Here is a 24,403-nt window from a genome sequence, read left to right as displayed (position 1 = left end):
GCTTAAGTAAAAGAAGGGGTAAAACATTGATGGGAAAGGTAATATAAAATATTTATAGGACTACTTGTGATTTTATCGAATATGTTGAGGGAAAGGACTTTGAAAGGCATTGGTTATTGATCCTAGTAAGGAGTGATGCTTCTGTGATCATAGAAAATTAGGGTGTTAGAGAAAATGTGTGTAGGGAAAATATATTATTAGCTTTTTTTTTTTTTTTTTTAAGGAAGGATAGTACAGGTGGTAATGCTTCCTGTGTCTGAAATTAATGTTGATTATTATCCCATCATTCATACGATGGAAAATTAAAGGGGCATCACTTTTGTGACTACACAGCTGTATTCCCCGAGTATTTGTCTTTTTATCTCATCTTCCAGTTGTGGTCACATGTATGCAATGACATTATAAAGGTGTATATTCAGAAGGCTTCAATTTGCTGATGACAAAAAAACGCTGGTTTTCATCTCACTTGTTTTGCTTGCATTTTCAATTTCTTTTTTGGTAGCTGTGAGAGTATAGATCAGGAGTGAGAAAGACTTCTGATATGCCATCCAGGCCAGGCAAAGGAAACGTGCAGATTCAAGTACAGGAATGGAAGGAGTGTGGTATTATCCCTTTTGACTGAAGGTTAAGTCTGCATTTTGGAAATTAATTTGCAGCCTGAGGTTTGATTATTCCCAGCTGTAATTAAAAGGGCGGGTAGTACCTATTGCCAAGTTACATTTTTTTCCCCGCTCTCTTGCAGCAAGGGGTTGCTACTGTTTCTTTTGGATAAAAGTCTGCTCACTTTGGGTTACTTTGAGATACATCTTAAACACTGCAGAAATTACAGCCAGTGCAGAATTTGGCAACATGCTTATTAAGTGAGGTAGTGGTCTGTTAGCATCATGAAATGTCATTCACTGGTCTGACTGCCAGTATTTTTCAAGGTTACTCTTAAGAACCAAATCATGATACACAGAAATCTGTGAGGACTGTCTCCCCCCTGCAGGGTACTGACAGGATGGTGGCTGTTAATTGCCGGGATCTCAGGGTGATAGAAACTGGAATCTACTATCCACATGGTTCAGAGCAATTGGAGTTTCTTAATTTTCTGAAGATGTTCTATAACCAGCAAAAAAGGTTGAGTTTGGAACCACCACTGTAGTGGCAGACACAGTTTATGATGAAAAGGATGATGTTGGCGCCAGCGGACCTGTCCCACTGGATCAGCAGTTTGTTGTGTTTTATTAATCAATTACTTTTTTAGGGTTTATTAAGTGTGACCCACCCAAACACTTTCATTCTTCCAAACTCATGAAATTACTAAATACCGTGTCCTAATGCTTTTGTGTTCTAAGCTGCCACCTGTCTGTCTAGATCCCATAATACTGCAGTACTGCATCTGAAACTCTTTGCCTTCTAGTTCTTTATGTTATTGTCGCATCATGGGAGGGTTTTTTAATTAATCTGCAAATAATACAGTTCTTTTTGTAATGGTGATTCACCAGGGTAACTTTTAAAAATGTCTGCGATAGAAAAGATTAAAAGCTTTTATCAGCCTTTTCTATAGGCTGTGAGTAAATGCAGTGGGCAGAAATCAGACAGCTGAAACAAGTACCAGTTCTTTCATTCTGCGGTGACTGATGCCCTTACTGTGAGTCAACAGTTTATAAAAAAGGACAACATTTCCATGTGTACTAAGGGCACAACAGCCACAATTACAGTTCATCCTAATATGCCAGGTTGAAAATGCTGGCAGGTTAGTCATCCCTCACAGGAGAACAGCAGTCTCTGTTGAAGGAACTGATTGAATTGCCATGAGATTATAGCTACCTGAGCTCTTCAGATGTGTGTTGGACTCCTAAATGTTGTAGTTTAATGCGAATCAGAAGGAAAATAGATTTGATCCCTACAATGCAACTAGGCCTGATGGAATTATCCCAGTTCCTCTGGGACATTAAAATCAAAACTGCTGCTGATCTCAATACTGCTTTTATATTATCTTGTACATGCTTTCAGAAATATTCCACATAGGAAGAAATCTCATAATTTAAAATAAAGTGTTATAGAACAATGTATTTATAACGTTTCTACATGGAACCTGTGTTCCCTCTGGCAAATGTAAACATATTCTTTTAATGAATATGTATAGTTTTGATGTTTTGAGGCATCATTAATTCAGCACTGTTTGCAGCCCTGTTATTCTTTCTAATTTTACAGCTGATAAATATTCCAGTGTTATGACCCTGAGAACAGTCCTGCAAAGTAAAAAATTGCTTTCTGTTGTGTTTTACTAAGCAGATTCCTGTCCTTCACTAGGAAGGAGCTGTGAAGGAATTGTGTAGTCTCCTGAAACTGAGTGCTGTAGAAACCCATTTGAAAACATCTTGATTCTATTAGTATTTGTAAGCCAGAGGACAAACTTGGCTACTCTGGTAGTTAAAACATTTTTAGTGTTGTGGATGAACCTTTTTTATTACTACTTATTGGACTTACCCTGCTACAGCTTATTATGCAGGATATTAGTCTTGCAGTGCTGAGGGTTACTGAGTAGTTAGAAAGTCTCGTGTCCCCATTTCCAGAAATATGTGGTGGTTCACCAAAGAGGAAAAAGAGGAATGAAACAAGACTGGTGTGTGCAGTACTCCCAGGAGATGTGTTATGGTTTTCACCGCACTGCACATTGGGGTCTTTTGGTGCTAGTGGGAGTTGGTAACTGAATCTGTATGAGCTGTAGTTTCTTATTTTCTGGGTTCATTCGAATACTTGGTCACTCAAACTACCAAATCACTTATTTATCCTCACCCAAGCCATACAAGAAATCTCATCTGTGCTGTGCATATCTTTTTTTCTAGGGCCTCTGTAAGAACATATATGAGATCAAAGTACTCCAGAGGCAGCTCTACTGACATCTAACTATTCTGTAGCCAGCTATTTAAAAAAGACAAATCCATCTTTCTTTGCATTATTTTTGTAAGACTGCAAGCAGAACAAATATGTTGATAATTATCTTCAAATTGTATCTACCACTGTCTCCTAAGAATTTAACCTACTGGTCTTACTACAGCTCCAGTCTGTATTGATCATAATTCACTTTCACTGAAAGGCTTCAGCTTAAATAGAAGGAAAAAAAAAATCCTCCTCTTTTTTTGTAATTTGGAGTTAATCTCAAACCTGTTTTCAATAGATTTTTCGACACTGTTTCCATTTCGGGTTTCCTTTGGTAATATTCAGTCTGTTTTAAAGTCTACTTACCTCTTGTGAGCTGCTGCACAGCTCGGTTCGGCCTCCAGAATCTGCCCAAATGGAGAGAGAAACAGGCAGATTTCCTCTGCTGAGTTGATGTTGCCACAGCTAAACTACTACCAGCACCTGAAATACCTGAACTAACTTCAGTGAGCTGTGTCTGTTTAGTGACTCTGGCATTAGCCAGCATTATAAAAGATCAACCACCTTGGGTTGTGCAGCAAGTACGTGTTTTGCCTGCCTATTAGAACATTTCAGGACCCCCTCAGTGTTGTGAACTGAAGAAGTTCAGCCTGTACCACCGACTGGGCCTCTAGGACTGCCTGCAGCACTGCTGATAGATAGGTTTGTTCACATGCTAGGAGCACCATTCACACAGCAGCCCATTTTCTCCTTCTTGCCACCTCATCTGTCTTACAGCATGTTCTTCTGGTCTCCCTGGGGATAAGAGCTCTCAAGAAAAGAAACAAGTCACTTTTGTAGTGCTCTTCAGTCACAAACCTTGTCTTTTGCTTGGTGATATTTGCTTTTGAGGTCTTTTAGAATTGTTTTGGCAGCTCCAACCTCTGTTGAGAACAATAGCACGCCATTACAGACAGAGCTGACAGCGACACTTGCACTTCTCCCATATGAAACAGTATACCTTGAGCTTGCAGAATTGAAAAATGGAGCTAAAATGCCTTTATCACATCACATTTCTCTTTCTTTTGTTCAAACTTCATCTTGTTTCAGTTCTAGAAAACAATCAGAAAGCCTTGCACCTCTCACCCCACTTCTTGACCAGCACCCTGTCTCACTTTTCTAAAGCAGGGTGGCAAAAATTTTTCAGCACAAAAAAGAGTTGTAGACTGTTATCCCTATCTCATTTTCCTGGCCTTGAGGTTTTCACTTAAGAAGTAAAGATGGGCAACAAAGGATTTGATTGCAGAAGGTATATGCCTTATGTGCTATTTGAGCACCTCCAATTTCCATACCAGAGTAATGGCTATAGAGATAGTGTTACCGAGATATTCTTGGCTCTGGTCCTGAATCATCAGCAAGGATTGTGGGTTTACTATTAAAAGAATAAGTGTTTCTTTAGAATCAAAACAGATTACTCTAAAGCAAGTGAAAATGACCAGAGCTCCAAGCCAGCCTGTCTTTCCCAGGATACCGATAGTTAGAAAAAAGCAGAGGTCATGGATCATGTTCTGTCACTTCACTCTATTGGTATTTTTCATGTTTCAGGCAGACATCCAAAACTGTACACTTTTCCACAAAGCAAAAGCAACAGAAACAAAATGGCAATAATAGCACACCCACTAACCATCGTTCCCACACCTACAGTCTTGACACTGCAACTGGGAATCTGATGTGCACCTTTTCCTTTCTTCTACTCTTTGCCTCCATTAAGTCACTGGAATATTTGTATTTCTTCATAGCATTAATGTATTTAGAATATCTTTCTATTATTCTCAAGTATCTAAAGAAATTTACTTAACTTTGTGGTATTATGTTTCAAAAGGCAAGGAATCATTTAAGGAGCTAGTTTTTCCAGATATGATCTAGACAGGATCCAAGTACTCTCCGAACTGAATCTATGAGATTTTTAATATGCTGGTAATTCATTTAAAGCAAACTAACTCTCTTAGCATGTACAAGAAACACCTGTGTAAACCCAGAGAGAAATTCTACCTACAGAAAGTCCATTGTGTAAGCCCATTCTGCTGTCAGATTATGAACAATTTTGTCTGTTGAAACACACCTTTTCCTCTTGAAATACATGATTCTTTCTCAGTTTTTGACACAGTGGCTTCACTGGGAATCCTGATAATAAACTTCTTTGTATTGATTGCTGCAGCAAAACCTAGGCTATGGTTGAAGTGACTGAAGAGAGGAGGAGAGATTACATCTTAGCAATTTTATTCTTATCCTCTAGTTTCTTCTGCTGTGCAGTGATAGAGGTCTTAAGGTTTCGCTCACATAAATATTTCTAAGAGCTCAGTCACAGACTGGGATAAGAAGAAAGCCAGGTCTTACACTGGTCACCCTCTTCTGGCCTAAACCTGGCGATATGTGAGCAGAAGTTTTTCTTCCATCCCAGCTCTTGCTCATCTGAAAGCAGTCATCATCACTGGTGGGTGAATGTCTCAGCAAAGTTCCGCACCTTTCAAGTGAGAGCAGTAGTAGTATCATCTGTAGAAGATGACAGGAGCTTAATAAATGTGCTATCTAACCCATGCAACTCTAGAGAGCAACAGCCTCAGGACCTGTGGTTGCTGCTCTGGGGCTGTGGAGACAGCTGCTTGTCACATAACTGTGGGCAGAAGTGCTGGGCTGGTTGCTGCCAGACTGGGTTATAAGGCTGTAGACCTGAGCTGCTCCTCAGAGGCTGCTGTTGTCTCAGATCTTTAAGCAGGGTGGCACATGTAGTTCTTTCCTGATACCATTCTATTAGAATGCTTTTCTTGCATCTTTAGTAAAAGACTTCAGTGTGAAGGCAATGTTATTCGTATAATAGTTGCTATTGACACAATTAGCAGAATTGTTTTAGCACATTCCATTTTTTTTAAAATCTTTCTCTGAGATTATCAATATTAACATGCTTTTATTTATAAACTACAGCATATAAAATTTTTTATTATTTGGGAATTTGATTTTTTTGATAATTTAACTGCATTTTCAGCTACATTTTTAGGTGAAAGATAGGTAGGAAATCTGTAGTATTCAATTTATTTTTCATCATCACTTCTGCATGATGTCATCTGTCACACCACCACCACCACCACCTCAAATGGTTAGGACTTCATTTTATTCCTTCTTTGCAAGGTGATGAGAGGTAGGACAAGCCACCCCTACCCTATTGGGCAATAAGGCTGAAGTTTTCTTTCATGTCCTGCTGCACATCCTGATTTATCTGCACTAACTAGGGTAAGAGTTAAGGTCAAAGGATATAAATAGTTGTTTTCCCTAACACAGAGCAATCCTCTGAGTTCATGTAAGAACTGTTGGTTTATGATCAGGGTAATTATCTCTGTCTCCTTTCTTCCCAGGATCTATAAAATATTTCTGAATTCTATTTGTAAGAGTTTTCTTTCTCTTTTGAAAGAACGTGACAAGGTTGGTTTTCCAGAGTTAGTTATTATAGTGCTTGGGGCTCAAGATCTTGCTACAGAATGTTCTTATTTATTGGTTATTCACAAGAAAAGTCAAAGAATAGTTCAAGCATCCTTGAAGGCATCTATTTCCACATATGTTATGTAGCGCAAAAATGTCTCTGTCACCATTTCCTTCTGGGAATATACTGTATTGTTTGAGAGATTTCAGTAAAATTGTCATGTAACACCTTTCTAAAATAGCTGCATGAATTGACAGTCTAACCTAATGTAATTTACCACAGAAGTCACGATTTGTCCAGTGTTCGCGGGTGTATTCTCATAGTCTGCTCTGGAAATGCTTAGAACATTACAGAGAATAAAAATGTTCTGCCAAAATAATAATAAATGTTAGTTATTAAAAACTGAGAAGCTGAGTGCAGAATAAAAACATATTTCTATATATTTTTCTTATCCTATAAGCAACTGTTTGCTATCAGCACAGTCGTTTAGGGGGAGGTGGGTGGGTCTTGACTTCCTGTTCCACCAAGGGACATATAACTGTGACAAGTGTATTTACTACTGCTTTTCAGAGTTGCTCACCGGTACAGCATCACAGTTCAACACTTTGTAAAGGCTTCCTCTCCATTTTGCGGGATAATAATGTCGTTTGTTTGGTTTTGTTGTTGGTTTTTTTCAGACAAGAAGCCCTTCTTGCTGCCATTAGTGAAAAAGATGCCAATATTGCTCTGCTAGAGCTTTCATCCTCTAAGAAGAAGACCCAAGATGAAGTGGCTGCACTGAAACGAGAGAAAGACCGTCTTGTGCAACAGCTCAAGCAACAGGTGGGTAGACGAGGGCTGGGAAAGAAACCGGTCGATAATCTGGTATGGGATTATCATCTTGATTTATGGAACTAATAATTTATAACCCTGTTTTGTGTTGGGATAGAAAGTGCATAAATAACAATTTTGAACTAGCTGCAGGTTACGAAGTCTGTGAAACACAGTAGAGAAAGAAGAAGACTCAGCAGCGAGGAAAGTTTTTTCTGTCCCCGAGTAGGAAATGTGGGATAGAATGTATAGGAAACTGTGAATGAAGAGGACATTGGTTATTATCCTCTACAGGCACAAATAATCACAGATTCAGGGAAAAGTAATGATCCTTCTCTTAGTGGTTTGTATTTGCCTTGTTGGGGAAGAAGCATATATGGAAGAAGATTCTCCTTGCTGTAGAGCTTAGATATGAAGGTGTTAAACCACACAGTCTCTAGCGTGATTTCTAACCTGTGACAGGAGCACCATATGAGAATGCCAGCTCCTGGAGTAGACTTTTGGGGATCTCGTGCTTGTCCTTTCCTATTTCTGGCCTCTCCCATTTCCTAGATATTTTTCTGTTGGCATAACAATTAGAAAAAGTATGTTTCTATTCAAGAATTTAATACCATATTTCAGTATTGAATGCAATTTGAAAAATATATTACCAGTAAAACACAGAGGAAGCAACAGGCGTCCCCTGCAATAGGAGATTTAGGAACTGAAAAGATCTGTGTAGATTTTTCACTTCAGCACTTCTGGTGGGTTTTTCTGAGTTATTCCCTTACCACATTCCTAGTAATAGCACATATGCTGCTGCCAATCCAATATCAACTTCTTCAGTGCCACCATTTCCATCTTCATGAAATTTTATGTGCAACATTTCATCTGTCAACCAGATGATTTCTGCTGCTGCCAAAGAATGTAAGACAAAAACAGGTCTGCTTTGTGATAAGAGATTTCTCTGCTTCTTCCTTAGGAAACACAAGTAGGTTATTGGCCATGTTGTTTAGGATAACAATTATTTACAGTTTAATTTAAGAACAGTAGTTCTGGGATTTTTTATACCAGCTTCAGAACAAGTAAGAAGTGTGGCTTACAGTCTTGTATTATTTACTTTTGAGCAAGAGTTGTAATTATGTTTGCTCGTCAGCCAGGTGATCGTCTACTAAAACAGGATTCATAAGTGCTCACAGAAATATGAAGTACTTGTTTTCTTCATGTAATTGTCTGTTGCTATAGCAGCCTTAATATATGTTACCACTCATTCAAAGAGAAGTTAAAACTTTATTCTTAGTTCTTGTTGATCTAAGTTTAAATTCAAGTGCTTTCATGCCCCTTGCTTTTCCCAGTTTCCTTCCGATTATGCTTTTTGGGTAGATGGAATAATCTTTAGTACTTTGTGGTGAGGTTTTTCCTGCTGAAAATTTGTGTATAGTTAGTGTATTAAGATTGTGCTTATCTGTAATGACTTAGGTTTCAGTTAAATGATTTTTTAAACATATTGTGGTTCATATAATTATCTTTCAGTGCTGGACAGTCTTACAGTAGCTGTTCCTAAAAAGATGTGGCCATTTTCCATAAGGATGCCCATTCTAAGTGCTTTTCTGTATAGATGTGGGATACCTAATTTCCCAAATTAACTAAAATTGCAAAGGAGATTGACTTGAGATTGTTCTTGATATGAAGTGAGACCAATTCTGATCTGATGTTGAAGCAATTGTCCTTTTTCAAAAAATTCACTGGACTATCCAAATTCCTTTAAGTTTCTGTTTCCAAAACTACCATCAGCTGTAAAGACTTGGAATTATTTAAGATTGTCCAAGACTGTAATCTTTTAAAGAAAGAAAAAAAAAAAGGAAGAAAGGAGAAAGTAATCTCCTTAACAGATCTGTGCTATAACTAGTATAAATAAAAGCTATATTTGTAGTGTAAGTATCAAATCGCAGGTATTCTCCAATATATCCACAATTCCCAAGGCAGGATACACGTTTACATGTAAACAATCTAAACTGTATTTTAAAAATACTGGAGAAACATTTATGTGACCGAATAGGGATTTGACACATGCTTCCTAAATTCGATCCTAGAATCCTTAAAATTCCTATTTTAAGGATGTGTCATCTTTTATCCTTTTTTGTGTACAGCTTTCAATACATTGAAGGAAAAACTCCTCAAAGTTGCTTCTAATAGGACAGTAATAGTCACCACCTCTGTAAGTTGCAGGGAATCTGAAATCCCATTTATTTTTTCCAGTTCCAGTAGTTTTGGTATATACTGTTCTGCATAAATTCAAATCACACTTTGACAGTTCCAGAAGTAGGAGATGGGTCAGAAGAAAAGGTGATGAGATTTTACAGTATCCTCATTACTGATGTAGTCAAGGGGAATCTCATTTTTCTAGGTGCTTTGCAAATATTCTGTGTACTTGGCCCTTGCAGTCCTCTTCAGTTTTTACAGGTCACCAGCCTCATATTTTCCACCAAAACAACTATGCTACTTCATCAGTTTAAGCTTTCTCTACACAGACCCTTTTCTGCATCTTGAGAATGAGGGTCCATCTGTGTTTGTCGTATCACATTTCAGGAACTTCCTAAAAGTTCAGCTGCAATTCTTAAATTTAAAGTAGAAATTGTGAATGACAAAATCTTTCAGACTTGCACATGTTGAACAGAGCTGTTCAAGAAAGGCAAGTGATGCCACTAATCAAGCTATTCTGGAAGACTTTGAAAAGCAGTTCTGGAACCCAAAAGGTTTATTCAACCATTCAGATTCAGAGCTGTGGGCCTGACCTCGCTATTTTCTGGTTCAGAGCTGTTGAGCTCCTTGATAAGTATTTGGTGTTTCCATCCATCCCATTACTAGGAAATGCTTAGACTTTGTGGTGGGAAAGCAGCTCTTTCAGTTGGCGGGCAGACACAGTTGACTAAAAGATTCCAGTTTCCACGTATGTAGGATGCAAATAGAAATGCTGAGCAATATCGGAAGGGGGTGGTTTGTGGGAAGAGTTATGTATGCTGTGGTACCACAGGTCTGATTGCTGAATCTCACTGCGAACTGGAAAGAGCTGGAAAGAGCTTCTGACAGAGATAGTGCTTTAGGAAAGCAATTTTCTGACTATGCTGCAATAGTGAGTGGATCCAAGTGTGTAGGATAGGATTTGGATTATGCCTTTTCATTGCTTGTGCTGGTCACTATTGACTTACTTGCTGTTAACTGACCTTTCTTAGGGTGTAGAAAGATACAACACTCTCACAAAACAAAAACTTTTTCTGATAATTTCAGGTGATTTTTATTTAAAAATTCAAAATATTGGCAAAGACACATAGATTTCATCAAGGAAAGGTTGTACAGATCCTGGAGAACATTGCTGGTGTTCCTCACTGTAACTCTCCTTTCTCCTTTCCCAACACTGTCACGTTCCTGGTCACTCACAGAGCAAGGGCGCTGCTGCAAAAGAGAGGGAAGGAGTCCTGCCAAAGACGTTTTGGTTCTTTAATTTCTCTAAGTATGTGCATTAAAGTTTGGATGAAGAGAGGCAGTTTGGAAAGAGGATATGGCATCAATGTTGTTTTAATTTAGAGTTTCTAGGCTCTGAATTGCAAGAATGTGCCTCAATATAGAGACCATTTCCTAATGAGGCACTCAGCATTGAGCAGGCTTCCCAGTAAATGGAACTGCCTGTTTCATATTGGTTGTCAGTTTGTGTGAGGGATTTCCTCTATCACTGGAAAGGCAGGCCGATTGCAGGGTGAGGGTCACCAGCTAATGTGGTCCCAATTTACTTCCTCCCAGGGTACTTTGTCTCTGTGGGTAGTTCGTGGAGAAGCAGTGGCTGGGAGGCTGCTTCGCCAGAGGGGGCCGGGGCTGATGCAAGAGAGCAGAGCTGGAGGTTGTGTAACCAGGTCCAGATGTAGTGCGGCGAGTGCCAGCCCGCGCGCTCGCGTTGTGCGCCATGGAGGAGCCCTCGCCACGTGTGTCACACTGGAATCCACAGGGGCCCAAGGAGCCCTGGCCTGCTTTGTGGCAGCACATCCACCGCTCATCTGTTAGGAAGTAGCCTGTTTGCCATTTATTCCTCCCTTTGTCAGGTGAAGTTTTTAAGGATCAGGATATTTTTATTGCAGCGGAGCAAAGCACTGCTCTTTGGCTTTGAGTGGTAAAGGGAAGGCACATCTGAATGGACTGAGGTTTTCCTGTCTGTGGGCTTTGAGCCTTAAATGCTTGGGGTTTTCTACTAGGAGCTGTCTGTAGCAAAGGCTGTCATTTTCTGTATTTGTGTAATGTCTAGCACAGTGGGGGCCTGACTTGACCGGCATCTCTAGGCATTGCCATGCCGTAAACGCAAAGTAGTGGTGTTAAAATTTTTAGGACACTCTGAACAGTATTACTGTCTGTTTTTTGAGAGAATGGAGCATTATTCAAATTAATTGTTTGTAAATCACCATGTTCATTTGTATTATTATATAATATTTCATAATTATTCTGGATTCTTTTATAATAGCAAAAGTTACCAGGAACTAGCTTGGCTCAGTGTTATTGATGACAGGATATGAAAATTTTCATTTTAAGTGGTGTGACTTCAGGTTAGTTTTATACTGGATACATTTTAATTATGCTGCCTTTTCATAAATAAAAGTTATGTTCAGATCAGTTCCTCAGTCTTTTAAGAACATGTTGAGTTTTCATCCTATACTTTAGCATACTCACAGAACCAATCAACTTAAGCTTTCTCCACGTATTCCGTAAACATATATTTCCTTCTATCATGCAAACTGTTAGTGAAAAATACTGAATAGTAGTGAGCTCTGTGGAACCCACTTGATTTATCCAGTTACACCTGTACACTGTTCTTAAAGACTGTAAGTGAAGGAGACCTTCAGTCTTGGAAAGCCTTTTCTATTACTTGTCTGTCTTTATCATTATATGTAATCTGTAATGTTACATAGTGCAATTTAAGATCATTGCTAGTTTTTTCTATGTGTTATGGAAAAAAAAGACTTTCCTGTTCTTGCCATAGACACACTTGCTGTTTGCTTAAACTAGACTTAGTGAAAAGAGTTCCTTTCTCTTTTACTGAGGGGACATAGAAATCTCCTGCTATTGGAAGTGTGGGTTATGTAGTCAGCTTGCTCGTCTTTCAGAGGAATCTTTAATACCTGTCGTTCCCTTCTACTTCTATGTGCTCTATATGTTCCTTCCTCTGTGGGCCAGCATGAATTTGAGAGGTTGTTATTTACCATTCCCACAAATGCAGAAGACCTATTTGGCGATGGCTAGTAGTAATAATAGTTAGTATTTATACAATATTTAATATATATTTCATCTAGCCATGCAAGTCCCAAAGCTGCTTTCCCTTTGCTACTTTGTGCCTCTTCCCTATAAGACTTTGACTGACTTTCTTTATGAGGCCAAGGTACTGCAAAGACTGGTTTTCCAAGTAAATGTAGTTCATGGGATCATGGGAAAAAGGAAAGAATTTTAGATTCCAGAATAGCTTCTCCCTCCAAAAATGCTATTTTTTCACTGTTACTTGCTTCCCTGGAAACCCTGCACTCTGACACCTGACACTCCTCTGCTGTGAACTTTTCCAACGTGAAGTTCCACTGGTTGGAGTCGTTTCTGTTTATAATAAGAGAATGTAAAACAGGTCAAAGGAGACTGACAGGCAAGCATTTTCCTCTTACTGCCATGGAGCTGTATCAGCATGACCACACTGCTGGCAGGTTTTATTACCACCCTACTTGATGAAATAATACAGATTTTGAGAGGCATGCAGTTAGCTCTTTGCTTTGCCTTAGCTGCCCTGATTTGAAACCATGCCTGATCACCCTGTTAGCAAGCAAATTTCTTCTTCAGATGACATGGATACAATCACTGCAGGTAATTGCTAAATGTGGTGCTGTTTCTTCTGTGACAGAACTACTGTTGTTCTCTTAGAAGTCCCAGCAGTGTGACAGTCCCCTCTGAAATTCAAAGAGTAGAGGTTTCTCTCAAACCAGAAGGGAACTTAGCAAGTTTAGGAAGATTTATATAAGTTTTCTGAGGGTGGTGGTGTTGGGGTTTTTTATAGATGAGAAAGAAAAGTTAATATTTTAAATGAGTGATAAGATTCAGGACACTTGGACCCATCTTTGTTTATTGATCTCTTCACCACAGTACCCACATATTTGCACTAGCAAGAGTGCAAATAGATGCAAAAGTGGAGAAGGAAAACCTGTGTGATAAGAAAGTAAAGAACAGGCAGATGAGTTCTAAGGGATCATGTCAGAGATTTCTGCTTGTGTTGGGCAGAACAGAAGGCACAGAAGGCTGTGGATTCTGGTATTCTCTGGATGCCAGGTGAAGCAATTAATGCACTTTACCAGAAACTTTTCAAGGAGCAGTGAAACATTTTGAGAACTATTATCACTTATAGAGGTTTGTTAAATAAAGAGTGCACTCACAGCCTCATTTGTATACTGCATGGTCTGTAGAGTCAGTGTAAAGTCATCTTTTTCCAGGTTCTTGTACCACGACTATCTGGAGGGTCAATTGCAGCTTTTCAGTTACTGGCTTTAACATACAGAGGTGCCCAAATATATAGGTTTTATAGTATATTCTTAGTTGTACTAACAGTGTAGCTGGCATATATGTGAGCAGGCCGAAGTGGAGGAAATCACTCTGTACACTTCATATTCAGGAAGCTGTTGGACTAGAAACAGAAGAAACTTCTGGCTGAAGTGAATATATATCCACTAATTGGCTCTCATCAAGCATTGCCAGCTGTCAAAGTTAAGCATCGTGGCTTTTGTCGAAGGCCTGTAATCCACCCAGATTATCAATCACAGCGTTGCTTGTTTTGCCAGGCTTTGCTCCTCAGTAATTGTTTCTGTCAAGGGGGAGGTTTCTGCCAGGAGCAGACCCCAGCACTCTGACAACAGCTGAGCAGGCACAGAAAGCTAGGCTTTGTCATGCCCTTGAGCAGCCCTTCCTGAAGCACAGCACAAAAAGTCCTTGCAGATTAAAAGAAAGCACCTTCTCCCCGCCATGTGTTCCAGACTTTTTTCCCATCATTTTTTATCACCTATTAGCACGGTAACAGCACTCAGTGCAGCGTCAGCAGTCTTTTTGGGGGCAGCATTTCACCTTTCTGTGGTATTACTTATACTCCCATTCCCCTCTCCCTCCTCCTTTTACCTTTAGCCTTTGCCTCTGGTATGACTAAATAATAATGTATGTTCACATGAGCCCCTTGCTGTTGCTATGGACTAATCCCAAGTTTGTCCTCAAATCCAAGTTTGTTTCAAAAACCTGTTTCATTCTATTAGAAATATTCATCCATTTATTGAATATATTAAGATTTTCATGTTCTAGTTTTACTGCTATTTAATTGCCTAGAAGTTTGCATGAATTAAATTGATTGGATAGTTGTCAACAGCATCTAGGGCCACATACACAGTAGCTCTCATTCAAGGCTTATGAACTCCTATAGTAAGTCATGTAGGCAACATTGTCTCTGATTAGAAAATCAGGATTGCTGGACAAGTCTAGGTTAGCAGCTGAGAGACTCTATATCCCATTTTTGTAAGCGACCAACTTGATGGAGATGGATATCAGATAAGATTGTTAAACTGCACTGGGAGAACCAGGCTTTTCAGCAGTATTAAAGAGTTAAGAATACTAAGTAAGCTTGGGTTTCTTCAGAAGACTGCACTAGGATATCTAATTTCAGATCTGAAAAATAATCATTCCTTTGTCTATGAGTTGTATTTCTGGACATTAGTGCTATGTAAAAATAGTCACTGTCATTTCACATCACAGCTGTTGATTGATGGTGATGATGATATACCATACTACAGTGGTTTACTGTAGTTATGGTGACACAAAACACTGATCTGATACACAGTGTTTTTCAGTTAAATAAAGAGAATATATTAGAGCAGGTCTTTACAATGCATACATCCAACAGATTTTCTATGTAATTAATTCTATTTCTTCTTTGCTACAAAGTTCATGTTGAGAACAGTTACCCTCCCTCAGTTTCTGACAGTCTCTGTGTTAGCTCATGAGTCACAAGATAGATCCAAAAGCTCAGAAAGAGTGGTCAGAAAGAGCTCAAGATTGCCAAAATAGTTGGTCACTCAAGGAATACAATTATGGGTGCATCTTCTTTTGCTTAACTTCTGTGGTTTGTGGGGTAGTTGGGAAGGACCCATACATGACTGCTCCCTGGTTGTTGTCCAGTGTCAGGATGTGCCTCAGGGGTAAAATATTTGAGACTCTCTGACCATTGGTCCTCGTGGCTGGGTTGGTTTGTCATCACTCTCTCAGTATTTGAATTGATGATGTCTGAAGGATGACCGGAAAATAGAGTGATTTTATGATTACACTTCAATCTTGTCATTTAGACCCATTGTTCAGGGAACTCTGAAGTGTTGGTGACAGGGAGGACTCCACTTAAACATGTAAACATGTAAAAAATCTTGATGAGATAAACCCATGAACATATTTTTTTGGGAAGAAGGAGCAATTTCACACCAAAATTTCAGATACAGGAAGGTTTTGAATTACTGGTTTGAGCTCAGCAAAAATACTGTGATTTTCCAAGATGGGTGTGTAACTATCCTTACTGGTATTTCATTGATTGGATGCAGGTTTTTCTATACTAAATTATTCCTGTTCATTTGGGCTGTTTTACCTGACACACTGACAGTTGTCTAGGAGACACATGTCCCTTTACCTCATCTTCATTCAAAATGTGCTAACTTGGTGCAATATGCTTATCTCTTCCTACGTTTATTGGTATTATTGCCCAAGGAACACAAAACACACTGAACAGTTCCATGCTAAGTTCTGTAAGTAGGACTTTATTTGTGGTTACTTGTCTTTAGATGAAAAGGTTTATGAACCTGTGATGTCATCAACTATCTTATATAAAAAGCAATTCACTAGTCAGTAGAAGGTAGTGGCAGAAAGCTGAAAGATATTTCACCAGCCTTAGTATTGGTTTTATTTTGTGTAAGGTCTGTAACTGGTGAGGTGATAGATGATTCAAGGTGTGTTCCAAAAATGTGTAAAGGAGAAGGTGAAGTCAGAGATATGAGGTGACTGATTGGGTTCATAAACTAAATATGTAGAAGGTTTCAAGTAGATTACAGATTAACAGTTGTATGACTTAATGTGTTAGTGATGTGTTCTTTACTTGAAGGGGGAATGATGGAAAGAATAGAAGTATGTAATGAAAATTAATGATCTACAAGATAGAATATATTGCATATTTTTGATTTTACTGTGTTATTTTGGGAGTAACATAATAAATCAGTGCTTTTTTTGCTCGAGAAGAGAAAAATGCATAGTCTACAAAAGAGAATTTTAATCCCCACCATCTTAAAAATTGATAATGGAAAAAATTAAGTCTCAATTGGATGGAATGAACTTCAGCTTCAATAAACAGTGAACTGTTGATGAACAGTAATCTCAGGTATTTTTGAATACTGAAATACCTCTCAGTCTGCAGATATTTTTTTTATCCACTGTATTAAGCTCCTTACATTCTGAAAATCATTTCCCTATTTGAAACAGTCTCAGCCTAGTCCAGTACACCAAATCTCAGGGTAATGAATATGTATTGCAGGAGAAAATGGAAGTTTCATCTTGGAGTTGGAAATCTAAGATATATGCTGTCAATTAGGACTAGTTTCTTGATAATAACCCTTCCCTAATTTACATACCAAGTTGTGGAAATTGCTAGGGCAGTATAGCGGGTTTGTCAAAAGGAGACATAGATTTATGAAATTAAGCATCAGTTACTTGCATTAGCTTCTGCAAATGGATGGGTGCTGGTGGCTGCAGATTCCCCTCACTCAGTTCTGTTAAAATCACGGTGTTATGTTCTGAAGAATCCAAGTCTTAGAAAAATGATTATTCATGTTTTGGTGCTGAACAAATGATGCATTTTACTCCTTAATAAGTACGTGCTGTTTTCTATAACCCTTTTCTAAGATGAAAAAATATTCACAACCAGAAAAAACTGTGCAGTTTTTCCCTGGAGGTCATGGTTTTGCCACTTGACATTTGTGAATGCAGGGAGGGGATGGAGATTTTTCTGCTGGCTGCTGACTTGGGAAGCTGTGAGGAGTCTGGAAAGAGCTGCCAGCTCCGAAAGTTACAAGATGAGAAAGCTGATACTGATGGAGATTCTGCTTCCAACCTCTCCCTTGAATGAGAGTCTGGAGATGATGCTGTCAAGTACGAGTTAATGATTTTGGCAGATCATCTTTCAGGCAGTTGTGTTCAACTGTCTCTGAACAGACCTGCTTTGAACACAAAATAAAGGAATGGTTGCTGCGTGTCCTTTCAGGGATTAGTACAAGGTTGTGCATGAAGACAAAGTAAGTCTCAAGCTCAGCTGTCAAAAGATTGCTGTATGATTTTATTTGGCATAACCAAACGTTTATCATGGCGATATAAGATCAATTTCCTGATCAGGTACCCTCAATTATAAATACAAGTCATTTACCTTTACAACAACATGTTGCACAATTTTAGGTTGTCAGTACTGTAGGTAAATGTTAGTCTTTCAACTTCTGTAAAGCTTTAGGCTCCAAATATGTGTTAAAACTCTGATCACAGTACTGGTGCCTGGGGGGAAGGTCTTTCATGTTGAATACAGCCTTGGTTAAGGGGTGGCCATTTTATTAGAGGTTTTGTTCTCTTTGTTTGAGTACAACTTTACAGTCACAGAACCTAGTCACAGCTAACTCCAGACAAGTTCTTCTCAGGGTCTGAACAACCTAGATATCTCTTGTTTTTGCACTGGATTTTTATTGGGGAAGGGGGTAGTTTAACTTTTTTTAACATTCACTTTCACTGCTGTACCACTCTTAATCCTTTAAGTAGTTTAAAAAATTACTCTTCTCACTTTTTTCATCTTAACATGAATTATAACCATAATTTCTGATACCAAGCCAGTGTACCCTCCATCTCCTAAACACTAGAAGATGTAATCTTGGCTTTACCTCCTTTATTACAGCTAGCAACCCAAACTTCTGCCAACTGCTGACATTAGTGGTGTTGAAAAAATAATAAAAGCAATATAGTGATCCTTAAGAACACACACATACATAAGTTGTTTAAAACTTGGAAGCTTGCTCTGTGGAAGTAATAAGGACTGTATCTTCTCATTTTAGTTTTTTTCTCTTTTTTTTTTTTTTTTCCTATGGGGAAATATGTTTATTTATACATACGGATCTTCATTTTGTGCATCTTTCAAGTGTCTTCTTCACAAAAATTTTAGTGGTTCTGTAGCACAGATGGAATTTTTTTAGACTTTTTTCTAAGCTTTACAGTGTGCTTTATGGTGCCCGTTGAGTGGGCCCCTGTTCGTATGTAATGTCATCATCTAATGTAAGTCACAGAAAAACAACAGATTAGGAATAGAAAAGGCAAAGATGGGAATACTATCTGGAATGCAAACACCTTAGAGAAATTCATCTGGCCAAGCTGGCACATCTCTACACATTGTGTGCCATGAATTTTGTAGAAAGGACAAGAATTTCTTTCTTTAGTAAGAATAATTTTGGAATTAATACAGTAGAAAAACTAAATGGTTTTCAGTCTTTCAAGCTTAGATACTAAGCTTTGATGCAGATTTAGTAGGAAAAAATCAACCTCCGCTGGAAGAACAAGAAAAAATAGCATTGTTTCATTGTGGTCCTCCTCGCTTGTATGCTGCATGCAAGAGCAGGGAGAATGGATAAGAATCATCTGTCCAGCTCTGTACTGCACATGTGCTGCTGTGTGCTTGGGTAGGAATCCTGCCTCTGTGGACCAAACACAGGGACAGTGAGGATGGACAGGAATCCTGTGTCTGCAGACCACACGCACAGATGGTGTGGACAGACAGGAATGTAATGTCTGTGTGTTTGTATGGATATTATGAGGCAAGGCTCTTCTAGGTGGATGTCAACCCTAGTAATTGGCCATACAGAAAAAATTCTTTAATTTAGTTTGGGGTAGCAAAGCTCTGTTGGTTGTCAAAGGAAATGCCCTTTCAACTCTTCCCTCCAGCAGTTACCATGCAGGATTTTGCCTAGATTCAAAGATGAAAGAAAGGCAAAAAAAGAATAATACTGGATTTCTTTTTCTTTTATATGCAGCAGCTTTTAAAATTATTTTCAGATCAAACATAAATAGTCTTGAGGTTTCATTGTATGTTTTTTTAAACAGTTACTATCAACACTGTTTATATCATGTAGACACAGACACATTCGTGTATACACCCAGGGCTGGGTTCTGGGTAGTTACAGACAGTCTGTTGAGATGATACTGTGCAGCTCACATCACTTTAGCATCTAGGAATTTGTATCTGTACATAACTGCTTTTTTTGCCAAGAACAGCATGTATGGAGGGGAGGGGGTTTTGCTATTACCAACTTCTTGAAGCTGCAGGCAGATGCAGTTGAAGTGGTGAGTCATGTAACAATAAAAATATGTAACAATAAAAGAGCTGGTATTTACCTTCCAAAAATAAAAATTGCTGGATAAAGGAATGATTTTACTATATTTATTGTAAAGACACAGTCACGGCAGACAAAGATTGGAAAACTTCCAAATCACGTCAGCTAGGAAAGGTGCATGTAGATACACATGAGCAGATGGCCTACAAGTGATTTTGTTGAACCAGGGAATCATGACTAGGTTTAAAGATTTAACAGCAGGATGCATCTTGTATGTAAATTCCTAAGTGAGATTTTTGCCAAAGGGTTTTCGTAGGTATCACTAGACTGAGAAACTTTCTTGTTTCAGACTAGGAGAAAGACTGAGATAAAGGTAGAGTGACTGAGGTGATTGTGTTATACAGGCAGCTTTGTGAAGCAAATGCAAGTGGATTTATTTTGGAAGGGAGAACCAAATAGAATAACAAAGGAAAGGGGGACAGAGTATGGTGGTTGAGGATAAGATGAGCAGAGTGTGGAGTGAAGCTGAAGTGAAAAGGAAAGGAGAAATTTCAAGTAAAGAGTCATTACAAAGCAGGAGTCCCAGCAAAATGTCAAACAAAGGTTGTTCTGTTTTTGATAGAAATATTTGCCTGTCCTTTAGGATATGGCGTTGGTAGTTTAAGGGCTTTGCCTTCAAGGATTTTTATAGATTTTTTAAGACTAACCTTATCTGTAGTACTTGGTGTTGGTGCTTCAGTTGTGCAAGTTTAATGTAATCACAGAATCATTAATATATTGGAATGTGTTTCCAACCACAGCATAACCTGAAATATCTTTAACATTTTGCTTTATAGAACACGTGTCACCAACCTGTCAACTTTTCAGGAAGAGTTTATGCTCTAAAGTACATTTCAGCTTATTTTTTCCTCGCTGCTTTTTTGTCTTTGCTTTTCTATCATTTGGTAAAATCTAAGATGAAGTTTTTAGCTTGGGTCCACAGACGCACCATGAGAAGGGAAAAATGAGAAAGAGGGAAGTGCAATCAGTTTTTTGGGTAATGAGGGCCGTGACAAAGACTGGCATTTCCTTTTGCATTATTATAGAAGTAGCATTTCACTTTTTTCTCCAAGTAAGTTGTCTTTGGTGGTATGTATTAAAGTAGGTTAAAGAGACAGTAAACTGTATACATTAAACGTTCAGCAGACCCATGAAGTAAACATGAGAGGCTTGCTCCTGTTCACTTGAGAATTTGTAGCAGTTCAGCCTCCCAGAATCTTAAAGAAAGACATGTACCACAGTATCAGAAAATTCCACTTCTGTGCAACATTTAATGCAAGGATATATTGGGAATCTACATCCAAATTCTTAGAAACTCAAACAAAACATGCTAGTTTGGACTCCTCCAAAGAAGAGTTTAAATGACAACACTATCCATCTGCTTAGCTGAGCTGTAGTTCCCATCCAGTAACTTTTCAATTTATTGACCATTTTCAACTAAATTTGACAGAGGGAAAGAAGTCTCAAAGATTGTGTATTTTACAGGAACTTAATTAACATCCACAGCTGGGTAGAGGCGAAAAAAGCCCCAAGTACAGCTCCCACACAGGGAAAGGCAAGAAGAATTGAGCCGTGCTATATTTTGTTTGGCTGTAGCTTACACATATGGCTGGCCACTCAGAACATGCATACTTTCACACTGGTCCCAGCTGACTCTTGCCTGGAGACGCCATGGGGGAGGCAGGCTGGAGAAAGAGATTATTATGGGGTTGAAGGCCATGGTTGGAAGATGGAGAATACAAATCCAAAGCACGCAGATTTCATTAGCCGGGATAAAATGGATAATAAAGTGGACTCATATGCTCTTCAAGGGTAGCCATGCTGTCTGCAAAAGAAATCAAGTTCTTCACTGATTAAAGAAGTAGCTAAGACGGCACAATAGACTGAGAGTGGATGTAGCAGCATAATTTAGCAAAAAAAGCTAATTGTTGTTAAACTAATTTAAATAAATGAGTCTTTTCTGTTTTCAGGGCATGTGGCAGTAAAGGATACTGTTCTTATTCTTTTCTGCAGTCAGGCTCTGCTCTGTCATGGTATGGAACCAAGACTTTCCCTATCAAACTGCACCCTAGGGCAGGCTCATAACACAGAAAAATACTTACCTGCTTACTTTAAACCTAGATTAAAGAGGTTTTATATACTCAATAGTGGAATGTGAATATAACCTGTTCTCTAATTCTGTCTTAAGAATGAAAACAACAGCTCATTTTGTTTGCTGTTGTGCCTTCAGACCAATTTCAGTAAATAATTTCTTGGGTTGTCTGATGTGTGAGGGATCCAGGATTCTTTGAGGCTTGGTGTCTTGGGTTACCATTTGTCCTGTTAATCCTGCCTGAAAGGGGCCTTTTGACGCATAGGCCATCCATTCAGTATAAATCAGGTATTTAAAGTATGGTGGTGAATTTTCTCAGACTCCAGCCCTTGCTCAGATATCTTTGAGATACAGCAAAAAGTAAATTTGTGCCTAAGACCCTTACATGCAGTGGAAAGATGCCAAAGAACTAACGTACTTAGTTTGCTCCTGAGTAGTTAACCCTGAGAGGAGATTTTTGGTTTTGTTTTGTTTTTGTTTTTGTTTTTTTTTTTTTAGTTTCCTTTGAAACCTGTGACTGGGCAGATTCCAGCTCTTGTGAAACAAGTAATTGAGAAAGGCAGTTCTATTACTACTGATCAGTCAGTCTTAAACACAGCTTGAGGTATCTCTAAAGAGAGCAAAAGAGAGCTAAAGGAGCATATGCTAAAATGTTCATATGGTGTAACACAAAAAGGAGTCCCAAACACTGACCTGATTTGGATTATTTAATTTTTTTCTGTCACTGGTTTTCTTTGTAGAGGAATCAGAGCAATAGATTTCAAATAAACTTTGTCACTGGGCAATTCCATAGTAATTTGTTCATCTCCTAAGGAACTAAGTTCCAAGAGACACATTTCAGTACAGGGAAAATTTCCGTTCAAAGTTTATTTTTTAATCCCATCCACATATTTCTGCATATGTCAAGTCTCAGAGAGAATGCCATATCTAGATAATCTGCCTCCTTTTGTTTAGTTCAAAGGTTTTTTGAATATGAATTCTCCAGAATGCAGTTTCTTGGTAGTTATCGCTTGTGGGGAGATGAACAGAAAAATGAAGTGTTTAAACACAGAAATTAGCTGAGCTGATAAAGTCTTTCACTTGATAATGTAATGCTGTTGTAACATTGCCAACAGCCAGTGCAGGAGCCAGTATCTCAGGTAGGATCTGTTAAGTCCTTCAGGCTTTGACAAACCCCAGCAGCTGCACATGTTCTTTGTTGGGCTCACAAAAACACAGGCTCCAGGATGCACAGAACTCTGGTAACAGGAGTGGTTTTCATTTCTCTGCAGTTGAACGTTGTGCTGGTTTGCTGCTAAGAGAGAAATCTCTGTTGCTGATCTTAAACATAGCCAAAATGAAGGCCAAACCTAACTAACCATGTGTCTTTTAAGGCTTACAAACAAAAGTGACAACTCAGCATGTATACCATCTCTTTACAAATTTGAAAAATGTCTCCCAGATTATTAAATATCAGGAATGGGAGGGGGGCATAGAGTAAAATACTTGAAACAATCTTTCAGGGTCCCGGTGCTCAAGGTAGGTATAGATATATTCAAGGTAGTTATACAGGGCACCATATTCTAATAACAGGCAAGGAGGAATTATTCTATCTGCATTTCTGACAGCCAGATTCCTGCAGGGAGCTGGTTTGACATTTGCAAGGATTATGGCTCGCTGCAGGTTTTTGACAAATGGAAAAGAACTATCTGAAAGTCTTTGCAATTATATAGTTTTCAGAGATACTGAATTTGGCACACACTTAGAAAGAAAAATCACCCGAGTTTCTTCATTATATTTCTATGTTATTAGTTGTAAAAATGTTTCTAAACTCTTACTTCTGCATGTGTGTGCTCCCAGTGAAACATTCAACTCAGATTGAAATGGGATGACTCCTTTAACTTGCTGACACGCTGCCTGCACTACATACCCAGTTGTCACAAGTACAGTCATTATATTAATATTTACTTAATGTGGGGCTTCTAAAACTCTACATTAAAGGATTAATAAAGCTTGTTTAGACTGGTTAGCAAAACCAGAAATTACCTCGCGCAAACAGTCTACAGAAAATGAGAAAGTAGTCACTGATGTCATGGTTTGTGCTGTGTTTCATGGTGGAGCAACCAATTTGCTGCAAACTACTGCAATGAAAGTATGAAGCAGACTGGATTAATAGAGAGAATGCACAGCCTATGAGCTGATATCTGCTGTTTATTTGAAAGCTTGTCCAGAGATACAGAATTGTGTGATCCCTATGAATAAAACTTAGTTTCAAAAACTTGCCAGAATAATCATAGAATCATAGAATAGATTGGGTTGGAAAAGACCTCCAAGATCATCGAGTCCAACCCCTGATCCAACTCCAATTACTATATCATGGCACTAAGGGCCACATCCAATCTCTGCTTAAAAACCTCCAGGGATGCTGAATCCACCACCTCTCTGGGTAGGCCATTCCAATACCTGATTACCCTCTCTGTAAAGAATTTCTTCCTAACATCTAACCTAAACCTCCCCTGGCAGAGCTTGAGCCCATGTCCTCTTGTCCTACTGTTGGTTGCCTGGGAGAAGAGACCAACCCCCACCTGGCTATAACCTCCCTTCAGGTAGTTGAAGAGAGTGATGAGGTCACCTCTAAGCCTTCTCTTCTCCAGACTAAACAAGCCCAGCTCCCTCAGCCTCTCCTCATAGGACTTGTGCTCAAGTCCCTTTACCAGCCTCGTTGCTCTTCTCTGGACC

The 24,403-nt window shown here is 38.8% G+C and overlaps 1 protein-coding gene across 12 annotated transcripts in view; it reads left to right on the top strand.

Moving 5' to 3' along the window:
- ERC1 (ELKS/RAB6-interacting/CAST family member 1) overlaps positions 1 to 24,403 on the top strand; it is a 301,902-nt gene that overhangs the window by 236,921 nt on the left and 40,578 nt on the right. For all 12 annotated transcript variants that reach the window (XM_027905936.1, XM_027905963.1, XM_027905952.1 and 9 more), the window contains one exon: positions 7,000 to 7,144. In XM_027905936.1, coding sequence (XP_027761737.1) covers positions 7,000 to 7,144 — 145 coding nt within the window. The remainder of the gene's footprint in view (positions 1 to 6,999; positions 7,145 to 24,403) is intronic.

The sequence above is a fragment of the Empidonax traillii genome, unplaced genomic scaffold, assembly GCF_003031625.1.
Source record: "Empidonax traillii isolate 1590-97213 ecotype Southwest subspecies unplaced genomic scaffold, ASM303162v1 scaffold25:size3598162, whole genome shotgun sequence".
Taxonomy (NCBI): Eukaryota; Metazoa; Chordata; class Aves; order Passeriformes; family Tyrannidae; genus Empidonax; species Empidonax traillii.
The sequence above is the reverse complement of the archived record's forward strand: the minus strand, read 5'-3'. Positions and strand labels throughout refer to the sequence as shown.